Below are 22,152 nucleotides of genomic sequence, written 5' to 3'. Positions count from 1 at the left end.
TCAGACTCTGTGCACTTTGTGTGATGTGAGCGTGCTCTGAAATTGTATAATACTGTTTGTGTGTGTGTGTGTCTCACGGAATGAGTGTGATCCAGTTTGAGAATGTGGCATGTAGGTGTGTGAAATCCTGGAGCCAGAGCTGTCTCAGGCCTGGCAGGCAGACAACGCGTCGGCAAACTTTGAGATGTTTGAACAGTGAGGCCCACGCTGGCCACCGTCTCTCTCTGTCTCTCTCTCTCTCTCTCTCTCTCCCCCTATGACATACACACCCTCACACAAACAGCACCATCCAGCTGTGGATCAGCAGATGTACTCAACTAAAAGACAGGACAAATCAGTCAGTCAGCCAAAACTGTAATTTATTCTAGTCCATGCAAAGAGAACACGAACAAGCAACCTTCACATAGGAGGGCCCAATCACAGTGGTTTCAAACCCAAAACCCTCTTGCTCTGAGGTGACAGTACGCAGGTTTCCATTAAGACTCATACTGCACAAATTGAAATTGCGAAGATAAAATATGCCAAATGGAAACATGTCATTTAAAAAAAAAAAGCAAAACTCCCATTTATTGCAAAAAAGCTTTTATGCTGTCATGAGGTGATATTTCAGCCAATTCAAAAAAGCCATATTTTTCAAAACTGCAATGGAAACACTTTTTTGTCTTTTCTAGGTCACGTGATGCTATGGTTATGTGCTTGTCAGTAGGAACTGGCTTCCTCATGATGCAGCAGGTTCTACAAGAGGTGTTATAGCTGTTATGAGTTGTTGTTATATCACATAACCCTTCAAAAGTTGAGCAGATCATCTTGAAGTTTTGAATCCACAATTCCTCTGTGAAATTGTGGACTATCTCCTCCCAGAAATCCCTCATACGTGGCCGCTCCCATATATAAGAGGCTTGTCTTTCCATTATGGCTCCATAACACGCGTACGTGGCCTTGGATTGGAAATAATGAAGGCTAGTGCAGTGGCTGCAATAGAAACAAAGCTGCTGATGTTTTGAACATCCATCACCATGCTTCTTGGAATGTTATCAGAGGAGAAGTAGCAGAACATCACTCAGTGGAAATGCAATCATTTTGTAAGTATGTTTTAGTGACATTTCAAAAAAATTCAAAAAAGTTTTGCACAAATCTGTAATGAAAACCTGCATAGTGTGAACCACCATCACCGGTTCTGTCTGGGCACATTCTCATTTGACACCGTCCAGCCGTGTTCCAGTTGGACGTGGAAGGCATGCTTGTTCGGAGTGAGAGCACGCTAGTGGACTGTGTCGCTCGATAACGTCACCTGACTTCCAGCCACTAGAGGGCTTTGTCATCTGTACATAAACAGATGTTTTTGGGCACTCAATAAAACAGTTGATGGGAGGACAAAATGAAAAGCCATGTTCATGAGGCCAACCGTTCGGCTCCAGCAGCCCCTCCAGCAGTATCGTATGCCGACATGCATGTAACACTGCTGTTGCATGCTGGGAGAACGTCTCATCCACTGCTCTGATGTCAGGTTCAAACCCAGCAGTTTGTGCGAACACTTCCAGTCTGTCTCCATGGGTGATTTGTGTTCCTGACAGAACCCAGCATTTACAGTGGTGGAAAAATGAAAAGTGGTCCCCTCTTTTTTGGGCGCGAGTTGAGTGGGGAAGATGGATAGGAGTGTAGTCCAGCTGTGCCCCGCCCACATAATTTGACTGTGGATCAGCCCCCGGGCTTCATAAATCCCAGTGCAAGGATCAGCACTGAGGGGAGCTGAGAGACACAGAGCAGGCAGCGCACATCGATCAGAATCTATCAGCCGGGCAACGAACAGGAAGACAACACTCACACTGATGCAAACACCATACTTCTCTGAACACACACACTGAGTGGGCTTTATTTCACCCTGCAGCCATATTACTACCAGACCTAGGACATGCACAGGACATTTAAACTGCAATCATGGCTGCAGTGAGAGATCACCCATAGATCTCTGAAAGGAGATTTTTAAACAAGTGTGGCTTTACTCCACTCTAATCTTTTCAGATCACTACAGTGAGCCAGTGATCAAATATCCATAACTGTACAGTGTGTTGGATGCTGGGTGGAGCTGAGGTGGAATGTATGAGTGGCAACCACATTAACTTCATGGCTAAGAGACAGGAAGTGAAGTTTGCTTATGTTTAAGGCTCAGTTGACCCACATGACCAAAAATATGTATTTTCTGTATGTCATTTAACCCTTGTACAAATTGGTTTGATTTCTTTCAAAAACATGGAGAGGAGATGGTGAGCAAAATTTGCTAGAATATAGTTGACGGTTTTAAGAAAATTACCTGAAAAAATGCAAAAGAAGAAGAGTAAAAGGGAAAAAAAACAGGAAAATGAGCCAAAAAAATTCCAGAAAATTTGAAAAATAATATATCCTACATTTGTCTTTGTAACATAATTTTAATAATATAATTAGAATAATTATGTATATGCTTTATGGTGAATATGGCATGGTGTAACCATGGGAGCATGAAATGCAGTCCTATTCTCGCTGCGAGTCTCAGCTGTATTGTTACACCATTCAGAAATTGCTACAGAGTAGAGTCGCTGCCTGTGTACCATACAACATCATGGTCAGATTGGTGTATAGTTAAATCATTACACAACCAAAAGCCATGGATTAACAGAACCACCTGGACATATGGATAATTATTAAGCAGCAGCTGATAATGTTGGAAGATGCAAAAAGGACTAAATCACAGAGCACAAGTTAAAGGAGCTGACGGGATCACATTTAACTAGAGTAATAAATCCATGTGAAACATAAATAATTGAATGACTAATTGATATCAGTATGTGATTTCTAACTATACATTTAAGCCATCAGGATGCTCCCATCTGATCATTTTCTAAACTGATTTTGTTGTTCTGTTAGTCAGGTTCACAATGTTCTGACTGCAAACTTTGTTCAAAATCTTTAGGGAGTTTAGAAACTACACCTTTTTAGTTTAAGTTTAGAGTGTGACAAACCCCCAAACCAATGTTTCTATTTCTCCATTTCCAAGTCTCTGTGATAGCCATCTTGGACTTTCAAAATATCCTGCAATATCCTGTTTTTGGCTGGATCTCTAAATCAAATTGGTGTCTATCATATCCAAGTGATTGCCCTTGGTTTATATAGATATTTGACTGAATAACAGTTATATTTTTTGCCACTGAAGGTAACACCTGCACAAAGTTTGAACTTTTGCCATTTTTTAAATTCAACATGGCCATATTGAGCTTTTGAAAAGAATGACAAGCTTAGTTTTCATGTTCCTTCTGTTCTAAGGATTCCAAAATGGTATACAGTAAACCTTCAAATAAAAGCTCTTTGCTAGCCTAGTGTGGCGACACATTTTGACAAATAAAGGCTGTCTCAATTAGAGGCCTGCTCTGGTTGCCATGAAGTTCATCTTTATAGAAGTTCTTCTACACACATGGTTACCTTGGTAAGATTCTCTACAGTTCAATCATGCCATTAATTTTACTGAAACCATGGGCACCGAAGAAGACAATATTATTGGCAACAAGAAAGATGCAAAAAAAAAAAAAAAAGAAGAGATTAGCAGATGTAAAAGACTACCATAAAACTACAAACCTTGTCCCAATTAGATGCCCGGATCCTTTTACTAGCCCAGTATGGCGACACATTTTGCAAAATAAAGGCCTGTCTCAAGTAGAGGTCTGGTCCAGTTGCCGTGAAAAATTATTGTATAGAATCAGATGTATAAAACTGGGGGGTTACCTACCTGTTGGAGTTAGCTGCTTAGATGGCACACACAAATGTAACATTTAAAATGTTATCAATAAGGATATGCTACACACATTGCTAGCTTAGAAAGATTCTCTACAATTCAGTCATTGAGTTAAGTGTACTGAAATCATGAGCACCAGAGAAGACAGTAGTACTGGCAGAGTGAACAAGTTGCAAAAAAGAGGTTTAAATAAGCAATTTGATTGTATTTCCATCTTTGCTAAGCAACAGTTTTGTGTGAAAGGAATTAAAAGGCCGTCCTATACAGACACCTGTCCCAAATATAACCTGCTGAGTTTAGTGATCATTAAGTTTTATGATAGTTCATCATTTCCCCAAGAATTCTAAATGAAAATACACAAGGAATCAGATATATTCCAGCATGCAATGGGCAAAAGGCAGGCAGGTCACACCCAGTGGGGCGGCTGTGACTCAGAGGTAGAGTGGGTCATCTGGTTCAATCCCCACCTCCTCTGGGCAACATGTCGAAGTATCCTTGGGCAAGATACTGAACCCCAAATTGCTCCTGATACTGCTTCATTGCAGTGTGAGTGTGTGTGAATGATTTCTGAGTAGCAGGTGGCACCTTGTACAGTACAGTACAGTACATTTACACCAGTGTGTAAATGTGTGTGTGAATGGGTGAATGTGACATGTAGTGTTAAAGCACTTTGAGGGGTCAATAAGACTAGAAAAGTGCTATACAAGTAAAGTGCATTTACCATTTACACATGTGGAAAGATCCCAGTGTCTTCAAACTCAGAGCCATGTTTCTATAAGGTGACTGTGCTTTAGTTCTGTCTTTATTGACAAGGCCTCAACTTGCAAAAGCATTCAGTAAATTCCAAGTGAGACTTGTTGTAACCTTGGCAACAGCACACAGAGGTTGCTCTGACTGTCTGCAAGTTAGATTATCAATATCTCCTGCTGAAGCCTATTGGTGCGTGGACATGTGTGTGTGTGTGTGTGTGTGTGTGTGTGTGTGTGTGGGTGTGTGTCAACTCCGGTGGCACATGTAATCACAGTGGTGTTCCACAGAAGCGTGTTGCCGTGCACAGACTGCAGTATAATTGCTGGCATTTAGTCGTTTACTGAACATAGTAGTTAGCGGCGAGATAAGTGCCACGCTGCGAGGTGGTCTCATCTAATGTGACACTAAATTGCTCAATAGAGACAGACAGCTCTCTCTCTCTCTCTCTTTCTCTCTCTCCGTCTGTGTCTAGCTGGCTTTAAAGTCAAGGGGATGTGCCCTGTCATGCCTGTCTATCATAATCATTTCAATATAAACTATGTAGGGCATGTTTAAAACCCACCAGTTCGATAAACGCCCTTTCATCTGCGCTGACAGACGAGTCGGTTCAGCCTCTCATGATGACAGACATGCCAACTCGAGGAGGCATTTCATCATGGAGCTCTCGTGCCGGCAACTGAACGAGAGAGAGAGAGAGAGAGAGAGAGAGAGAGAGAGAGACAGTTTCCAGATGTTTGATTAGAAGGTGCACACTGGAGGCAGGATGAGTTACTGTAGATGTGTGTCCATGTGTTTCTCCAGGTTAATTAACACATGGAGGTTGCATGTTTTGTGCACATACAAGCCCATTGGAGGTTTTGTATGTGTGATTGTGTGTGTGTGTGCATGTGTGTGTTTGTGAGTGTGTGTATGCTTTAAGTTGTGTGTATGTGCTTTTGTGGATAGCGTGTGGTCGCCGTACAGCACACAGTGTGTATTGGCACCTGAGACACGTCCCCACTGGCCTGCATTCCTCGTCTACCTGAAAAGACCTGAAAGCACAAACACACAATCAGATCAGACTGAGACAGGGACATGATCACATCCACTCAGCAGGGAACTAATATCCGAACCCTTTATGCATAGAAACATGCAAAGAGACGTCAGATTTGCATACACTTTTAAATCAATTTTTTAAAAAATGTATCATCCACATTGTAACAAATTTTCCTGTAAAATTACAGTATACTACTGCCAGCATCCAACTGGAATTTTACCATTACCAAATTTTGTCAACAGTATATTACAGTTAAAGTTACTGTATAATAGTTTTCTACAGTAAAATGTGAGGTTTACAGTTTTATATTGGCTCCCAAAGATATTCTGTGTTTCACTGTATTTGGAATATTTGGAAAAAAGTACAGTGTGCAGCCATGCGTCAGCAGTTTCACAACAGTTAACAGCTCTGCTCCTCTGCTCTTTTCTAATCAAAGCTCTGTCTCTGTCTGCTTATGTGTGTGTGTCCACTTATCTCTCTCGCTGTCTGTTTAGAAAGAAGTAAGAAATATTTGGAAGCATGGGATACATATTTGATCATTTACAAGAATCATACTTTATATTAACCATCATATAGCCTTATATTGTTTATTAGTGGTGGACAATATGGCCGTCAAATAATATTATGATATTTCAAGATATTTTTGCGATAACAAAATACTGAAAAATACTTTATTATTAATTTCGAGATATTCAATGTACAGTTGCAGCAAAATGAGTGTTATAGTTAAATATGTCACCATAAATTTTGCCTTAAAATATTCAAACTAAGATGTGGACTAATACTGAGGTGCCATGCAGTTGCCAGAGAAGCCACTTACTGAGTTCACTCCTGAACGGTAAGTCACAAAAGGACTCAGAAAAGTCCAGGGCTGTTTATAAAAGATTCTGAACGTACATCAAAAGCAGACTACTATTTCAGCCTGTTGTCATTCCAAAGGCGTCATATAACGAGGCTTTTGCAGTGCTTTCAGTGCAAGATCCAGACATCAAAAGCCATTTTCATATCTGCATGATATGTCAGCTGAGAACATGGCAGACAGAATCCTTCATGGTGTTGTTATACGCATGATGAGGATAGAACATGGTTGGACGTGTCACGTCCACATTATACGACGCTGGATGGAGTCAGGTTGAAACATCATAATATAAGGTGCACAAAGGTCCCTTATATGGCTGGTGGGAGGGCCGGTTGATGGGTCCAACAACCCGGAATGTTCATGCGGGGAGTCCAGGGTTTGCTTCTCATCTAAATGTGATGGTTTTTATCAACACCTAACCATGTCTTCTTTTGCCAAAACCTAAACATCTGTGCCAGCATGTACTTTTGTGAACGTCCCAACGTTGGTTGCTATGTGCTTATGTTGACATTACGGTTGCGGTATGCCAGAACATACTGGCACGGCAGCATTATACGCAGAGAGATGACGTCACTTCATGAGGCAGCTGTATGGAATCTGTTGCAGCCCTTTGACACCCTGCTGGATGATGTCCAATGAAACACTGCCAGTGGATGGGTCCAGCAAACTCTAGACAGCTGGAATTGTTTGCACCATACCTGAACGTCAACAGCAGGACCAGGCGGATACCAAGCATACAATATGTAGACACTAAAGTCCACTAACAAAGCCATTATATGTTACGGCTTGGGATGAGAATGAAGTACAGTTTAACCAGTTATAAAACAGCCTTAATTTAATGCTGATTTCTCTATATTAGACAGCATCAGTATAAAAGTTAAAGTTGAAGCTCCAGCAGGAGGTGGAGGGATGTGCCTGACAGTACTGTACTGTCCTGGCTGCTCCGCAAACCTCCGCTAATGAGGGTCCTCAGCAGTGTCCCACTGGTACGAATCAGTTGTACTGAATATAAATACACCCGCATACTCCAGTCAGGTGCCATTAAACCACTGCAGAAGAGGAGGACACATTGAGTTCTTACCTCAGTGCTTTGTGTGTAATAATGTGTATGTGTTGATACGATTGAGGCCCCGTTACCTCAGTGAGAAGTAACACATCAGTCAGGCACACTGATCTAGTCCTAATGCCGTAGTCTCCATCACCTCACATAACTGCAGCCTGTTCGGCAGTCCCTGCTCCAGCCACACAGGGCCCAGATCACTGGCTGTTTTATTGTTGTGTAAAGCCGCGCGTTTCCCTTGGCCGACATGATCCCGTGGACTGTTTGTTATTAAACAGAATCTAGCGGCCGAGGTCGTTTAATACCTGAATAAATAATCGTTCCCTCCCGGCCTGATGTCTGTCCTCTCCACCGGCAACACCCTGCGAAGAAAACCAGCGCTCTCCAAGAAAACTAGATCCCCTGTACTCAGTCTGTAATTATTTGTAGAGGTTCAGGTTTCTGCAAATGTATTCCAGTTAATTGCTTTTTACTGCAAATATTTGGTAAAACTATATTTGGTAAAACTCTCGGCTGTGTGCAGCTCGTACCCTGGAGGTATGGGTAGAACATTCCTACAAGCAAATGCAGTTTAAGTGAAATCGCGAGAGTTTAACATTTGATGCGTTTGTTTCAGAACCTCAGGCCTTCTCTTTGGAAGCAGCCAGACGAGCCTCTTACATAATAGCCCGACCCTGTGCTTGACCTCCAGATGCCGGGGTCAGAGGTGAGGAGATAGGGTTCATTCACTTCACCCTCATTGGTGGTGGCCGGTTTTGGCTGCAGCGCTGATCAATCAGGTCAGTCAGGGGGTCTTTATCAGGCAGCTGAGCCCCACAGGAGTCAGGTTTCTCCTTCCAAACACTGGGCTTCTCAAACACAGCCCCAAGGCTTACAGAGGAGCAGGCAGCGGGCGGAAGGCTTGTTTCCTTTGGCCCAGGTGGATGTTAGCAAGCCTTCTCATTTGGCCCTGAGCCTCATGTGCAGCCAGCACAGCGTATGTGAAGAGTTCACTTCCAAAATATCTAACCTGGATGAAAAATGAATTCCCTCAAGGTCACTGTTCAACTACCAGTAGATTCTATTAAAATTCCACTGTGGAGGAGGCCTATCGTTTTGATTACAGAACTATTGTGTTAAAAAGTGCTGGAATATGTTTTTAATCAATGTGGACAGACTCACTTGAAATGCGCTGTTCACCTCAAGCAAATGTCTCAGCCCGATGAATCTGAAGCTCCTCATTGCTTTAGGATTTTATCACTGAACAATGAGTATTACAATCAAAATATTTCATTGCTGTGATAGTATTTATTTTCACAGCTGTGTGATACCAGCAAACACAAATTACTAAATTAGTGTGTTTCCACACATCTGTTCTCATGCTTAAATGCCTCCCGCTGTTTGCCCCTAGGAAATTTCTTCAGATTTGGCACAAACATTCACTTGGACTCAATGAGGAACTAATCAGATTTCAGTGGTCATAGGACAAGGTCACTATGACCTCATCTGTCTCACCCTGTGAACGTGATATCTCAAGAACACTTTGAGAGAATTTCTATTTGGCACAAATGTACTCCACAAAAAAGTAATTTGGTTTTGGTCATAGGTCAAGGGCAAGGTCACTGTGACCTGGTGTGTCGCATTCTTTTGGAGGCATTATCTTAAGAATGCCTTGAAGGAATTTCCTCAAATTTGGCACAAATGTCCACTTTGACTCAAGAATAAACTAAATGGTCATTGAAGGTCAAAGGTCAGGGTCATAGTCCTTGTGACCTCACAAAACATGTTTTTTTTCCATAACTCATTAATATGGTAATTATGACAAAATTTCATACTGTGTAATAGGATGTAACAATGAAGTGATGCCAACTGATATCGATCAAAGGTCAACATTATGTGACATCATGATGTAAACTGTAAATGCAACTTGACTGATTGGCAGAGAGATGCAACTTGGCTGAGGTGGAAAAGTTGGTGCACTGAAACGTAACCTAAATGTCAATACCAAAGTTCCACTCCACTGAAGGGCTGAAAATTTGTGTGGAGTGATAAGGAGACAGTTCCTTGTAGTTCCTTACAACCTTCCTCACAACCTTCCTCACAATCATAATGACAAACGCAGCAATGTGATTTTTCTGTAATGGTTTTTGTTTGTTTTAGGTTTTAGCAGAGCTCTTGTAATTACATATTTTTTCTTCTGTAATGATTTAATAGCATCTAGCAACTTGGATTATTAGCATCACCAACTGTTTGTGGTGATACACCAGACGCCTTATAACATTGTAGTGCCTTGAAAATGTGCACACAATTTTGATGTGAGCTTTCTGACTTCACAGAAGCACTCCCTCCTGTCTGGGAAATTATTTTAATATTTTACTTTTCATTGTGTTTTGTATGAATTCTAAAACAGTAATGACAGTTTATATTTAGAATAAGATTAACACAATATGATGTTATGTTGTCACTGACTGTACTTTAACTAGTTTTCACAACATGTTCTTAAATCATTTCCTAGTAACATTTTTTTTTTTTTTTAACTTTCCATTTATAGTCTCACAACTTTCATTGGCTATGTTCAATTGGAAATACACTGCACTTGCCAGCCTTTTCATTTCTTTATTTGGGTCATTAAATTTCTCTTAAATCCAATTCTGGGTAGCTTTAAAAAGGCCCCAAAAGGTACTAAATTTGGCTGTCTACGACCTGCAGACTCTGTCACATGCACACAGTAGCAGATGTGTCAGTGAGACATGTGAAATGTCTGCTGGAGTTGTGTGATTTTCAGAGAGACAAACAGCTCCTGGCAGAGGATGGAACTATTGATTGGAGGCCGGAGCGAGATATTGATCGTCTAGAGTAAATGTCAGAGATGCGTCCTTGGAGACAGCTGGTGCGTGTGTGCGCGTATGTGTCTGAACACACGGCCGCATGTGCAAGCCTCGTAAAGTGAAAGTGACAAATGTATCTTCTCTCACAAGGGCAGACAGATGGAAAGAGTTTGGCATTTGTAGAAGAATTGGAGTGAGAGACACAACATCACCACAGTGTGTGTGTGTGTGTGAATGTGTTTGTACATTTGTGTGTCACTGTTGGACAATTCTCAGTGTTTTTCTATCTCTTTTTCTTTTGCTCCTCAGTGCTGTCCATGTGTTGTCCTATGTAAAGCTCTAATTAGTTAATTAGGAGCATCCTCATTTACAAAGGCCTCAGGCGAGGTGGCTTCTGGCGCCCCAGATGTTCGTGCATGATGACATCAAGGAGATTTTTACTTGCAATGGTGTGTAGACAAAGGCATTCGGTGCTTTTCTGTCAGCTTCTTTTTATGCACATTTTCAGTTTGGGCATGATTATACAGGTTTCCATTAACCCTCAAATTGCAGAAATTGAAATTGCAAATATTAAGTACACTTAAAGGAGACATGTCAATTTAAAGGAAACTTTTTTTACACTCGCATTAGGTGGTATTTCAGACGATTCAAAAAAGACATATTTTGCAAAACTGCAATGGAAACACTTTTTTGTCGGCTTTTCTAGGTGACATGATGCTATGTGCTTGTCAGTAGGAACTTGCTCCCTCAGGCATGATGCAGCAAGAGAGGGACACCTGGAGTACTTTGGTCTGCTTTCTGCCCCTGTGACCCAGCCTCGGAGAAGCAGATGAAAATGGATTAATGGATATAAAACATTCAGACACATGTAAATGTAGTGTCAAATATTAGCATGTTAGCATGGAGAGCTAAGATGGTAACATTGGCACACATCAACAAGAGCCCTGATGATGGAGAGAGCTGCCACACGTCAGGCCACCATCCGTTCTCCCTCCACACGCCTTTATCTGTCCTCTCTCTCTCTCTCTCTCTCTCTCTCTAAACTTTATCATTTCAAGATGTGCGGAGGCTTAATGTATTTATTTAAGCTCAAAGCTTATTTAAACTCCATTAAAGGTAATTATATACCCCATTATAAGGCTCAGCCATCCCCAGAGTGGCCATTAAGTGTGGGTAGATGCTGTGGTTCTGCCAGTGTTTGCGGCTGCCAGAAGAATTACGAAGCTGTGTCTGTCTGTGTTGGGTAGACCTGGGGTGGTATCCACTGTTTTTACATAGGCATTAGAGCGGAGACGATGTGGGCAGAGGGGGAATGTTGTGGAATTGTGTGTGTGTGTGTGTGTTACTTGCCAACACGCCTGATTGGAGAACTCAAACGTCCTCACTCCTGAAGCTTGTCTTCCCATGCTGTCTGTGCATTATATTTGTTATCTGTTTCCTCCAAAATTCACAAGATGCAGGAACTTCAAATTTCCTGTCATGACAAAGATCTCTTCACCTCTGTAATCTCCAGGTTGGCTAGTGTACAGTGTGTGTGAGCTGGAGGGAGAGAGACGTTCTTCCTGCTGTCTCCCAGATAGAGATCAGGCCTACAAGCTACTGTCAGCATGTCGAAAAAAAGAACAGGAAAATGGCCAGGATTGATTTGAATCCTTTGGCAGACGGCGCTGCAGGTTAGACATGAGACAACAGAGCAGAGGAACACTGAGAATACAGCTGAGGATCTGACAGGAAGAGACAATTGAAAGAGCAAAGCTGTTGAAAGCCGGGAAAAGGCAATAAGTATATAGTATGACATTTTGGGACCCTTAAGTGCACTTGAACGGCCTTACCTGTCCCGCTCTCCTTAAAAAAACCCAGAGCCCTCATTTTCTTCCCTCCAGCCATGGGGAAATCCGTTTCAGCTGAGCCAGATGGAGGGACAATCCCTTTAAACGGCCGCTGACAGGGCACAGCGGGACACACAGTTTACTACATTTTTACGGCGGCGTACGGCCAGCTCGTTGTGGATTCCTGTCTCGGCTCCATATTTAGATGAAGAGTTCATTCAGCAGAAGCTCCCTGAGGATACAGAGAGAGAGGAACGGGCCAGGGAGGCCTGAGTCTGCCCTGATGGAAAAATACAGTAGCTTAGTTACTGGCTGTTTTATAAGGGCTCCTATCACGCTACACTGAGGGCTATTTGAGAGTGTGTGTTGACTGGACCTATGTGTGCTCTCGCCACCTTGTCCTGACCCTGTTAATAGCCAGGTCTGAATTGATTGAGTGGTCTTCGACTGCATGCTAATAGGTAGATAGTGATAATGTAGCCTTATTGTTCTCCGCATCCATTGAGACCTGTGACTAACCAACACTTGATGAACACCTGCTCAGGTAAGGCTGCAGAGATCATGAGAAGATCATGAGAAGTGCTCTCCTTTATTGTGACATTATCACACCATCAGAATCACACCACAGAGTCTGACATGGTCTCTGTAAAGCCAAGCCTACACTGTATGATCGCAGCCCGTTTTTTGACCAGATTTTTTTAGCCGCACAACTCATTCTACAGTAGGGATGAATTTCGGCTTCGTCAGGCATCATTTGCTGTGCAGTGAGCAGGCGGGATCAAGGACTGATCGTCTGCTACAGAATGGCAAAAGGACCAGGTCGTTCTCACTCTGAACTTGTCAGAAATGTACTGTTTTTGGCATATGTCAGGTAATTTTCCTTTGACTTTTTTGAATTTTTTTGTTACTTTTGGGTCATTTCTTGTTTAGTTGCCTTCTCCCCACGTTTCTGGAAAAAATGAAACCAATTTGCTTTGGTTTCAAAGGGTTAAATGTGTGTTTGTGATACAAAGAAACACAGAAAAAGTTGCCCTCTCTCTCTCCTCTGACTTGTCTTTTCTTCCTCTACCTCCCTCTTTGTCTTTCTCCCACTCTCTCCTCCTCCTCCTGTCTTTCTCTGTGGTGTCTTGCTGGATTTATTCCCTGGCTCAAGGGTTTAGGTGTTAATCCCTCACAGTTTTCATCACTTAGAGCACCAATCAAAAAGAGCTTAGCCTGTGTAATCTGCCAGACTATTGTCCCCTCGCTCTCGTCCTCGGCCCCTGCTCCTCTCCTCCTCATCTCTTCAGCTTGCCCTTCTCCTCCACTAGACACAAAGTGTCCCAGCAGTGAATGGAAGTACTTTCATGATCTGGATAGGGAACGCTATAACAGATAAGGAGTAGCAAAATTGATTTATATGAAGGAAAAAAAAGATTATTACCAAAAAGTGGAAGACATGATTTTGCAATGTGGGTTCATGTGAGGGCAGTGTGGGCAGGATGAGGCAAGGGAGCGAGGATGGATGGTTGGGCTCTGTGAAGCCAGATCTGCCAGCAGGTCTGTGGTTGGCACTGAACATGCTGCCTCGGGGCGATAACATTTACTTTGTTATTAGTTTAGATTCTGTGCCTGTGGATGACTGCAGCACACCTGGGCTACAGCTCAGGTATCCAGCTTGACTCCTGAGAGATTTTGCCAACACTCTCCCACCAGGACCACAGACCTGTTGCTTTGACCAACATGAATGTTGCTACCAGCTTCGTAACACCGTCTCATACATTAATCAATCATACCAACACGTTCTCATCCTAGGTCATAACAAATTGCCACTTTGCAGTGGACTTCAGCATCTACATATTATGCTCTTGGTATCCTGCGTCTGCAGTTGGTGTTCCAGGATGCTGCTACTTTGATATCAACAAAAGCACATGGTGGAAAGACACTGCTTGTGATTATGTGTAGGCAACAAAAGCACATGGCAGCCAACACTGAGACATCAACAAACACATGGCAAGGTGTAGGAAGAAAAAAACATTACATTCAGATGGGAAGCAAACATTGAACTCCTGCAGGAAAGTCCTCATGCCACTTAGGCACCCTTATGCTCTTTATATTACCTTGTTACCAGCAGTGTTCCAATATTACACCGTCCTGTCGCATATCATGAAGACACAACAGATTCTGTCCAGCTGTGTTCTCAAGTGACACCGCCATCCGGGCATCATGCTACTGCAGCAGGTACCATCCGCTGGTGTATAATAACGCTGCGACCATTTCTGTCTGGCCGCGTCCCACCTGATGATGTCCAGGGGTGTATCATGCAAACACGAAAGGTGGCTTTAGGCGCCAGGATCTTACATCAATTGATTGACATAACGGCGGCATCTGACGACTTCAAAATTAGAATGGGCTAATATTTGTCAAATTTTTAAAACCAAACTGCTGACAGTTTTAAAATAGTTTTCACTGTAGCCATAGTACATTTCCAGTCGCCTCTTTGACAGCACTGCAAAAAAATTTGCAAAACTGTTTTTCTTTCTTTAAAGGTTATTTTTTGGGCATTTTTGCCTTTATTAGATAGCACAGATCAACAGCATGAAAGGGGGAGAGAGAGAGAGAGAGGGGATGACATGCAGAAAAGGGCTGTGAGTTGGAACTGAACCTGGGGCCACTGCATCAAGAGCACTGCCTTCATTTATGGGGCATCTGCTTCATCCACTCAGCCACCAGACGCCACTTGCAAAGCTTTTTTGCGAATAGTTTTGCTAAATTCAGGCTCTGTCTATTTTGAAAGTCTTGGTGATTTTAATAGTTGGTGTTGGACATGGGTGGCATGTGGCTGCTAGTCATTCATCAGGATGAGGACATCAACTCAACAGTCTGTATACTCTCCTCCTGTTGACTTCTTGTTAGCTAGCTACTGGCTAGCCAGTTTGAGGTTTTCAAATGTAAATATGAGAAAACAGGAAAAGATGAAGAATGATCAATGGCATCCTGCTGACCATTGTACACACGTTGGAAAATAAAACTGGACAAATCGGTGTTGCATCAGTTTTCGGGAGATCAGGAAATGCAATAGCTTTTGATTCACCAAAACTTGGTTCAGTCCTGCACAGCTCCATTTAACCAGGAGGCTCTTTTTGCTATTTGCTGATCTGACAGAGCAGAAAATGGGCAGCTGTGGCTCAGGTGGTTCAATGGGTTGTTTTCTACCCAGAGGGTGGGTGGTTCAATCACCGGGTCGTGAATGTGACATTTGGTGTGAAAGCAGTTTGAGTGGTTGAGTGGCACTCCACAAGTGCAGGGCTACGAGAGGAAATGTGTGCTTTGAGGTAAATAAGGACTGGTGTGACGGTGGGAATGTGAGGTGCTGCCCTGTTCCTGCTGTTGATATCAGGGGTGGCTTGTTGAGATGTGTGGATTACCATGATTACCAGAGCCATCCACAAACATGGACAATTGTGAAGCAGCAGCCAATAATCCAAGTAGACATAGAAAAGGACTAAGGCCAAGTTTAGATGAGAACGGCCCTACCAAAAACAGAAAAGTCTTTCCTTTGCCTTTTACAATGTAGAAAAAATCTGCGTTCATATGATCCTTGTGTACATGGATCCACAAAAACAACCGAAAACACTGTAGTATGCATGACCGGCCAGTAGTTGGCGGTGTAACTTTGTAATGATACATCATAGAAGAACAACACGTATGCATGAAATGCAGTAATGATGTCAACGTTCTCACAGGGTCTTTGCAATGCCAGTTTACAATCCATGTCATGCAATGCTGTTGTCGTGTGAACAAAAGGCCAAACTGCAACATACGTTTAACATTTCATGCAAGAATAGTTGCTGTGTAAACTGTCTAATTACAGAGCACAAGTTAAAGGAACTCATGGCATCACATTTCACTGGAGTTGTACCTTGTATAAATCCATGTGAAAAATAAATAAATGATTGATTGACTGACTGACTGACTGACTGACTGACTGACTTGTGTATAAATATTGGTATGGTTTCATCTTTAAATACAGTTTGACCTGATAGAGATCCAGGTGGGATTGAAATTTTTGTAACGATCGCCACTAGGTTGTCAATTTTGTGATGTCACACTTCTGCTTCTGAGTCAGGGCTTTACTTCTCTGTAGGGGAGATGTTTGTTTTGTGTTATATTTGTGTTTTGGATGCTGAAACCTGACTCCACAGTAAAACTAAAGCTGAGGTTTGAAGATATTTGTATGGTGTTCATCCATTCAGTTTTAACAACCTCCCAGATATCTACCACGTCTCTACACGCTGTCTGCAGTAAACTTGTGTGGCATGGAGTAAGTGTGTAGGCGTTACTTTTTTTCACGTGTTTTTTTATAGCCTTGCACCTAAGTGATATGCATATAATAACTCTCTTTCTTAATTTGGTTTTTGGCCATGGATTTTAATGTTTCTGCGTCTTCACCATCTTTTATCATGCACAAAATCAGACTTTAATTTCTTTATGATTCATGCATGAGGGTGATGCATGTATTATGATGCATGTGATCTCCCCCGAAAAGCCATGAAGTAGTTTGTTGCACACTGTCCAAAACATGCTGTAATGATAGTTGCAAATGATGCATAAATCAGACTGAAAGGAGGACAACAGACTTTTATCTCCTCTTGATTCCTGGCAGGATCAAGCAATGAGTCTGTACTACAAGGCTCAAATGTAGAAGATACTTTTAAGATACTTAATGACTGAAACTTTACTTTTTGCTTCCTCCCTTACTTTCCATCTTTATCTCACTTTGCTTTCTTTCATTGAGTCGCGACATCAATCATTTGGTCTTTCTCCTCTTTAAAACGTATTAAACTTTCAAACGGAGGGGAAACAAAAAAAAATGGAGTCTGTGACTGCTAATCAGAAATTAAGAACCTGTTTGACCTGTTTGCCAAATACATTTTGGCTAACCCTAACCCCCCAATCCAATTGAGTTTTGTGTTCAGTTATGTTTTAGTTGTTTTGAACAAATACTGCAGGACAACAAACAAAATAGGTGGTCAGTTAAGCCTTTGAAACCTTAAGCAACATGTATTTTCTTGCACATCTCTCACAAGAAATGAGTAAATTTAGAAAGAATTAAAAAAGTGACGAAAAAAGCTTGGGAAAAAATGTGTAGGGAAGCCAGGGAAAAACTATAATTATCCTAATTACAGATATGAATTATGTTACAAAATTATTATAATTTTAAGCACTTTTGTGTATATATTTACTTATACTTAACTTTTCAGCTTTTGTATTTTTAGGTATTTTTTGGTTTTTAACTTTTTTCAAATGTCTTGCACATTTTTGGGTAATTTCTTCTAAAGAAGTTTTCTAAAGAAATCAAGCCAAATCAAAGCCATCTGCATGCAACGGCAGCACGTGTAAATGCAGCAGCCAGTAGCTCTGCGAATCCTTGCTACTTTTTCACTACATTTTTCTATTTTCTCAAAACCATGGCCAGCTCTGCTGAGACTTTTCTGCGATAGAGTGTCACTTGTCAGCATTGAAAGAAGTTGTTTGGGGCTTGGACTGAGTGCAGCGTCTGCGAGAGGATGTCCACCGGTGGCCTGTGCCGAATGGCGAGTCAGGGGAGAAACAAAACTGAAAGCACCAGATGAAGAGGGGGAAGAGATTTACGATTTTTTCGATGATTTATCAGCATCAGGAAAAGTTGTGTGGGGCTTGGACTGAATGCAGCAGACCACAAGAGGGTCCCCGCCGATGCCATACGCCAACAAGCCAGTCAGACCGGAGGGGAGAAACCAAACTGAAAAGATGGAGAAGATCACGATGAGGCTGGCCTGCCTTGGACCGGGACCTGTTCCTCTACTAAACCTTCTTCTGTCTAGTGTCTGATACAGGAAAGTGAAGTGGATGAGATGTGATTTTGGCTCACTTGGGAGCCATAAGGACTCTGATACAAGTTCCTGCACTGCAGGAAATGAACAATGCCATCAGCAGCAACATCACCAAGTAACTGGATGGAATCTTCATAGTAGTTGCTGATTCTAATCAACTTAGTCCTCAACTTTCAGCTGATGATGTAGCAGAATTAAGGACCAATGAAATTTCGTTTTTTAAAATTTGTTTAAAAAATGACGGATGAATCTACCTTACCTTAAAAATCTACCTTACAATATGCTCAGGTTTCAACTTTCAACTTTTCAATTCTACCCTGACCTAGCACAACCTAGCAGTTGTATCATTAATGGCACCACAATTGTGAAGATGAGCAGATTCGCTTACTGTTTTCCTCAGAGCTTAGCAACTATCCACAGACAAGCAATCAACACATCATCATCAACACACACAACACCAAAATGAGAAGAAAAACATGGTAACTGAAGAGGTAAAATAGTACATTTAGATATTTTAGATAGTTATATTTTATTTGTTTTAAAATTAAAGAAACAGATAGTGTTATTTGATTTTGACCATTGCTGTGGTTAGTTGCAGATCATGCAGTTGCTTTAAGAGTGCCATTTCCACGACTACTGTGGACAGTACTGACACCTTCAAATCACTCATTCACTGCAAAATGACTCCTTTGCTATGGATAGGTGATGCTGGACTTGGAAAAATTAAACAGCACAGCTCTCTCCCTGCTTTTGTTGTGCAATGGTTGACTCACTTCATTTAGTGCTGTGAATGAATCCTTCATTTTTCCCAGTAGATCATACCCTGAGGCAGGCAGAGCTCCATAGTGAAAGCTAGGCTAGGATAGCAGATCAATTTGAATGCAGTTTTTTCATTGTTCTATAGCCATTACAAGGTAAATCATCATGACATTCAGAATTTAATGTTTAACCAAAAAAGTTATCTCTTGAGGTCTCAATGTTTTGCTGTTTCCTTCAGCACCAGCATTGCTGACAACAGATACAAAGAGATGACAGTTACTCCTTTTACTGGCCATTATTCACCGTCCAAAAGGAAGAGGCATGAATAGATTTCTCATTGAGAGTCTCTGTCTCTCCCAGCAGCCAGACTCCATTAGTTCCAGGTAAGCAGCATATCATAGGATGAGATGGTGGGATCCAAAGATTGATCCATGCTGCCTGCTGGAGCCCTATTAAACAAGCATAGTATTAAATGTACCATTCCAGTCCACACAGCATGATGAAACACTGCACCTAATTTGGAAAAGTCAATAAAAAGATACAAGGACAGAAAATGAAAATAACACATAAATCACAGTGAATATTACCAATAGCATCTGCAAAGTGATACTGTATGGGGACGGTGTGTTTTGGATCTATTAGACTGGCCAACCTTTCTCTATAGCTGCTGCTATCATGGTTTATAATAAGACAGAAACTTGACAATATTTCAGTGCAGACAGCTCAGTTTGTTGACTGAAACACATGTATAAAGAGCAAAATACAAGAAATCTCTCTATCCAACATATCTGAGGCCAGAACAGACCTCCTCACCAAGAACTTTCAAGAGATTTCAAGCCCTGTGTTCTTTCTCAGTTCAGAGGTCTGATGCAGAGTTACAGTTATAATGGCGGGACTCAAGGTGCAGCCAGGGGTCCAGTTTGGGGACCTCAGAATTTCTGCATTTAGCAGATGATGTGGTTCTTTTGACTTCATCACACCATGACCTTCAGCATGCACTTGGTCAGTTTGTAGCCAAATGTGAGGTGGTTTGGACAATAGTCAGCACCTACAAGTTTGAGGGTGGGTCTGACAGAATTGGTTCATTGCCCTCTCAAGCATCTTCGGGTCTTGTTCATGAGTGAGAGTAAAATGGAGCATGAGATGGACTGGCGGTTTTACACAGTGTGTGTAGTGATGTTGGCGTTGCACCGGACCATCATGGTGAAGGCGGAGCTGAGCCAAAAGGCAGAGCATTCAACTAAATGGTCCATCTAGGTCCCAACACTTGCCCATGATCATGAGCTTTAGGTAGTGACTAAAGAAATGAGATTGTAGATACAAGCTGCCAAAATGAGTTTCCACCGGCTAGTGTCTGGGCTCAGCCTCACAGATGGGTGAGGAGCTCAGATGTCCGAAGGGAACTGAGAGTAGAGCCGATGCTCCTTGGTGTCGAACAGGGCTAGTTAAGGTAGTTTAACATCTGATCAGGATGCCTACTGGGTGCCTCCTGTTAGAGGTATTCCAGGCACATCTGGCTGGTAGGAGGCCCCAGGGCAGACCCAGAACACGCTGGAGGGATTATACATCTCCTCTGGCCTGGGAATGCCTCAGGGTCTCCCAGGAGGAGCTAGAAAGTGCAATTGGGGAAAGGGACATCTGGAGTACTTTGCTCAGCAGGCTGCCTCTGATGGATGGATGGATGGATAACTGAGTCTTTATTTCTCTTTGTGTGTCCATATATCATTTCGAAAGATGTTTGGCAGGTGTGGTGTTACTAATCAGGTTTCTATTACAGATTTGTCCAAAACTTAAGCAGTATTTTAGAAATCTTGATAAAACACAATTGCGAGAGGACTGATTTTCTACTGAGCAATGTTCTGCGACTTCTCTAGCAATAACATTCCAAGAAGCATGTTGATGAATGTTAAAAACATTAGCAGCTCTATTTCTATTGCAGTCACTGCACTAGCCATCATTATTTCCAATGAAAGGCCGCATAGGTGTGTTATGGAGCCACAATGGAAAGGCGAGCCCCTTAAACATGGGAGCGGCCACGTATAAGGGATTTCTGGGAAGTGACAGTCCACGATTTTACAGAGGAATTGTGAATTCAAAAGTTCTAGATGATTTGCTCAACTTTTGAAGAGTTGTGTGATGCAATAACACCTCCTGTAGAACCTCCTGCATCATGACGGAGCCAGCTCCTACTGACAAGCACATAGCCATAGCATCAGACCTGTATGTGTCTGATCTTATGTGTCTATCATGTAACCTAGAAAAACCAAAGAACTGTTTCCATTGCAGTTTTCCAAAATATGGCTTTTTTGGAGTCACCTGAAATACCATCTCATACAAGCGTAACAACTTTTTTGTGACAAATGGGAGTTTTTTCGAAATTGACGTGTTTCCATTAGGCATATTTTATATTTACTATTTCAATTTGTACAATTTGAGGACCAATGGAAACCTGCCTTCCTCTTATTATGTTCTAGATGTATGTTTTCTGCTTCCTATTGTTGTGTCGTCACAACATTTAGCAGGTGCTTAATGTACTGACAGTTCTGAAGTACATAAAACAAAGCTGCAGTTGTTGCATAATCACTATTTATGGTTGTCGTTTGAACGTGGACTGTCTATAAAATCAGATAGACTGATCTTAAGTTGAGGTCTCACACAAACTCTTGCTTTGACTGATGAGCTTTATGTTTCATTGTTTTTTCTGCTCCACTCAGACATCGACGAATGCCAGGAGAACAATGGAGGCTGTGATCATTTCTGCCGGAACACTGTGGGCTCCTTCGAATGCAGCTGCCAGAAAGGCCACAAACTGCTCACTGATGAACGGACATGCCAAGGTGAGTGAGTTACAGCTGTCAATCAGTCCTGCTGTCATGAACAGGGTGGAACCTATTCAGCTCTAAATGCACCCAGAGACTATCATGTAGAATCAACGATGCGGAATAGCAGCATGAAATTCACACCTTAATCATGCGGTGTAGAGTGGGCTAAACTGTAGCTTGATGAAAACAGGAAAATTTTAAACAAAGTCCAAGCTCATTTTTTTGAAAGAGTAAAGTGGAGTGGCTAAAACTCTGTAATCCACCAACAATTAACTACATTTCCGCTGAAAACACAGTTCTGACTCTTTAAATCACAGCCAGTTTTGTTGTTTGGTGTTGAACTGTGGTCTGCAGCTTGGCGGTATCTAGCCCCAGTAACACCACATCCATCATCCCCTCCACCTCCCCTGATAAAGTTATGTATCACATCACTTCAGAAACCTTGATATGACATGCATGAAACATAAATATAGTGTATTTGTGGCGTGCAGAAACACATAATTCCAGCTGCTGTACTGTGAAAATTTGACTGTGTGTAAATCCGTTGCTGAGCATAAATGCATATGAGAAAATCTGCAGAGTCATAGAATGCACCTCTGTAGCTACTGTTCT

The 22,152-nt window shown here is 42.0% G+C and overlaps 1 protein-coding gene across 2 annotated transcripts in view; it reads left to right on the top strand.

Moving 5' to 3' along the window:
• The window catches only part of scube1 (signal peptide, CUB domain, EGF-like 1), a 153,640-nt gene that overhangs the window by 110,292 nt on the left and 21,196 nt on the right, over positions 1–22,152 (top strand). For both annotated transcript variants that reach the window (XM_042511140.2, XM_042511141.2), the window contains one exon: positions 21,433–21,555. In XM_042511140.2, the coding sequence (XP_042367074.1) occupies positions 21,433–21,555 (123 nt within the window). The remainder of the gene's footprint in view (positions 1–21,432; positions 21,556–22,152) is intronic.

The sequence above is a fragment of the Plectropomus leopardus genome, chromosome 22 (assembly GCF_026936395.1).
Source record: "Plectropomus leopardus strain MGB_pleo_1.0 chromosome 22, ASM2693639v1, whole genome shotgun sequence".
Classification (NCBI taxonomy): domain Eukaryota; kingdom Metazoa; phylum Chordata; class Actinopteri; order Perciformes; family Serranidae; genus Plectropomus; species Plectropomus leopardus.
The sequence above is the reverse complement of the archived record's forward strand: the minus strand, read 5'-3'. Positions and strand labels throughout refer to the sequence as shown.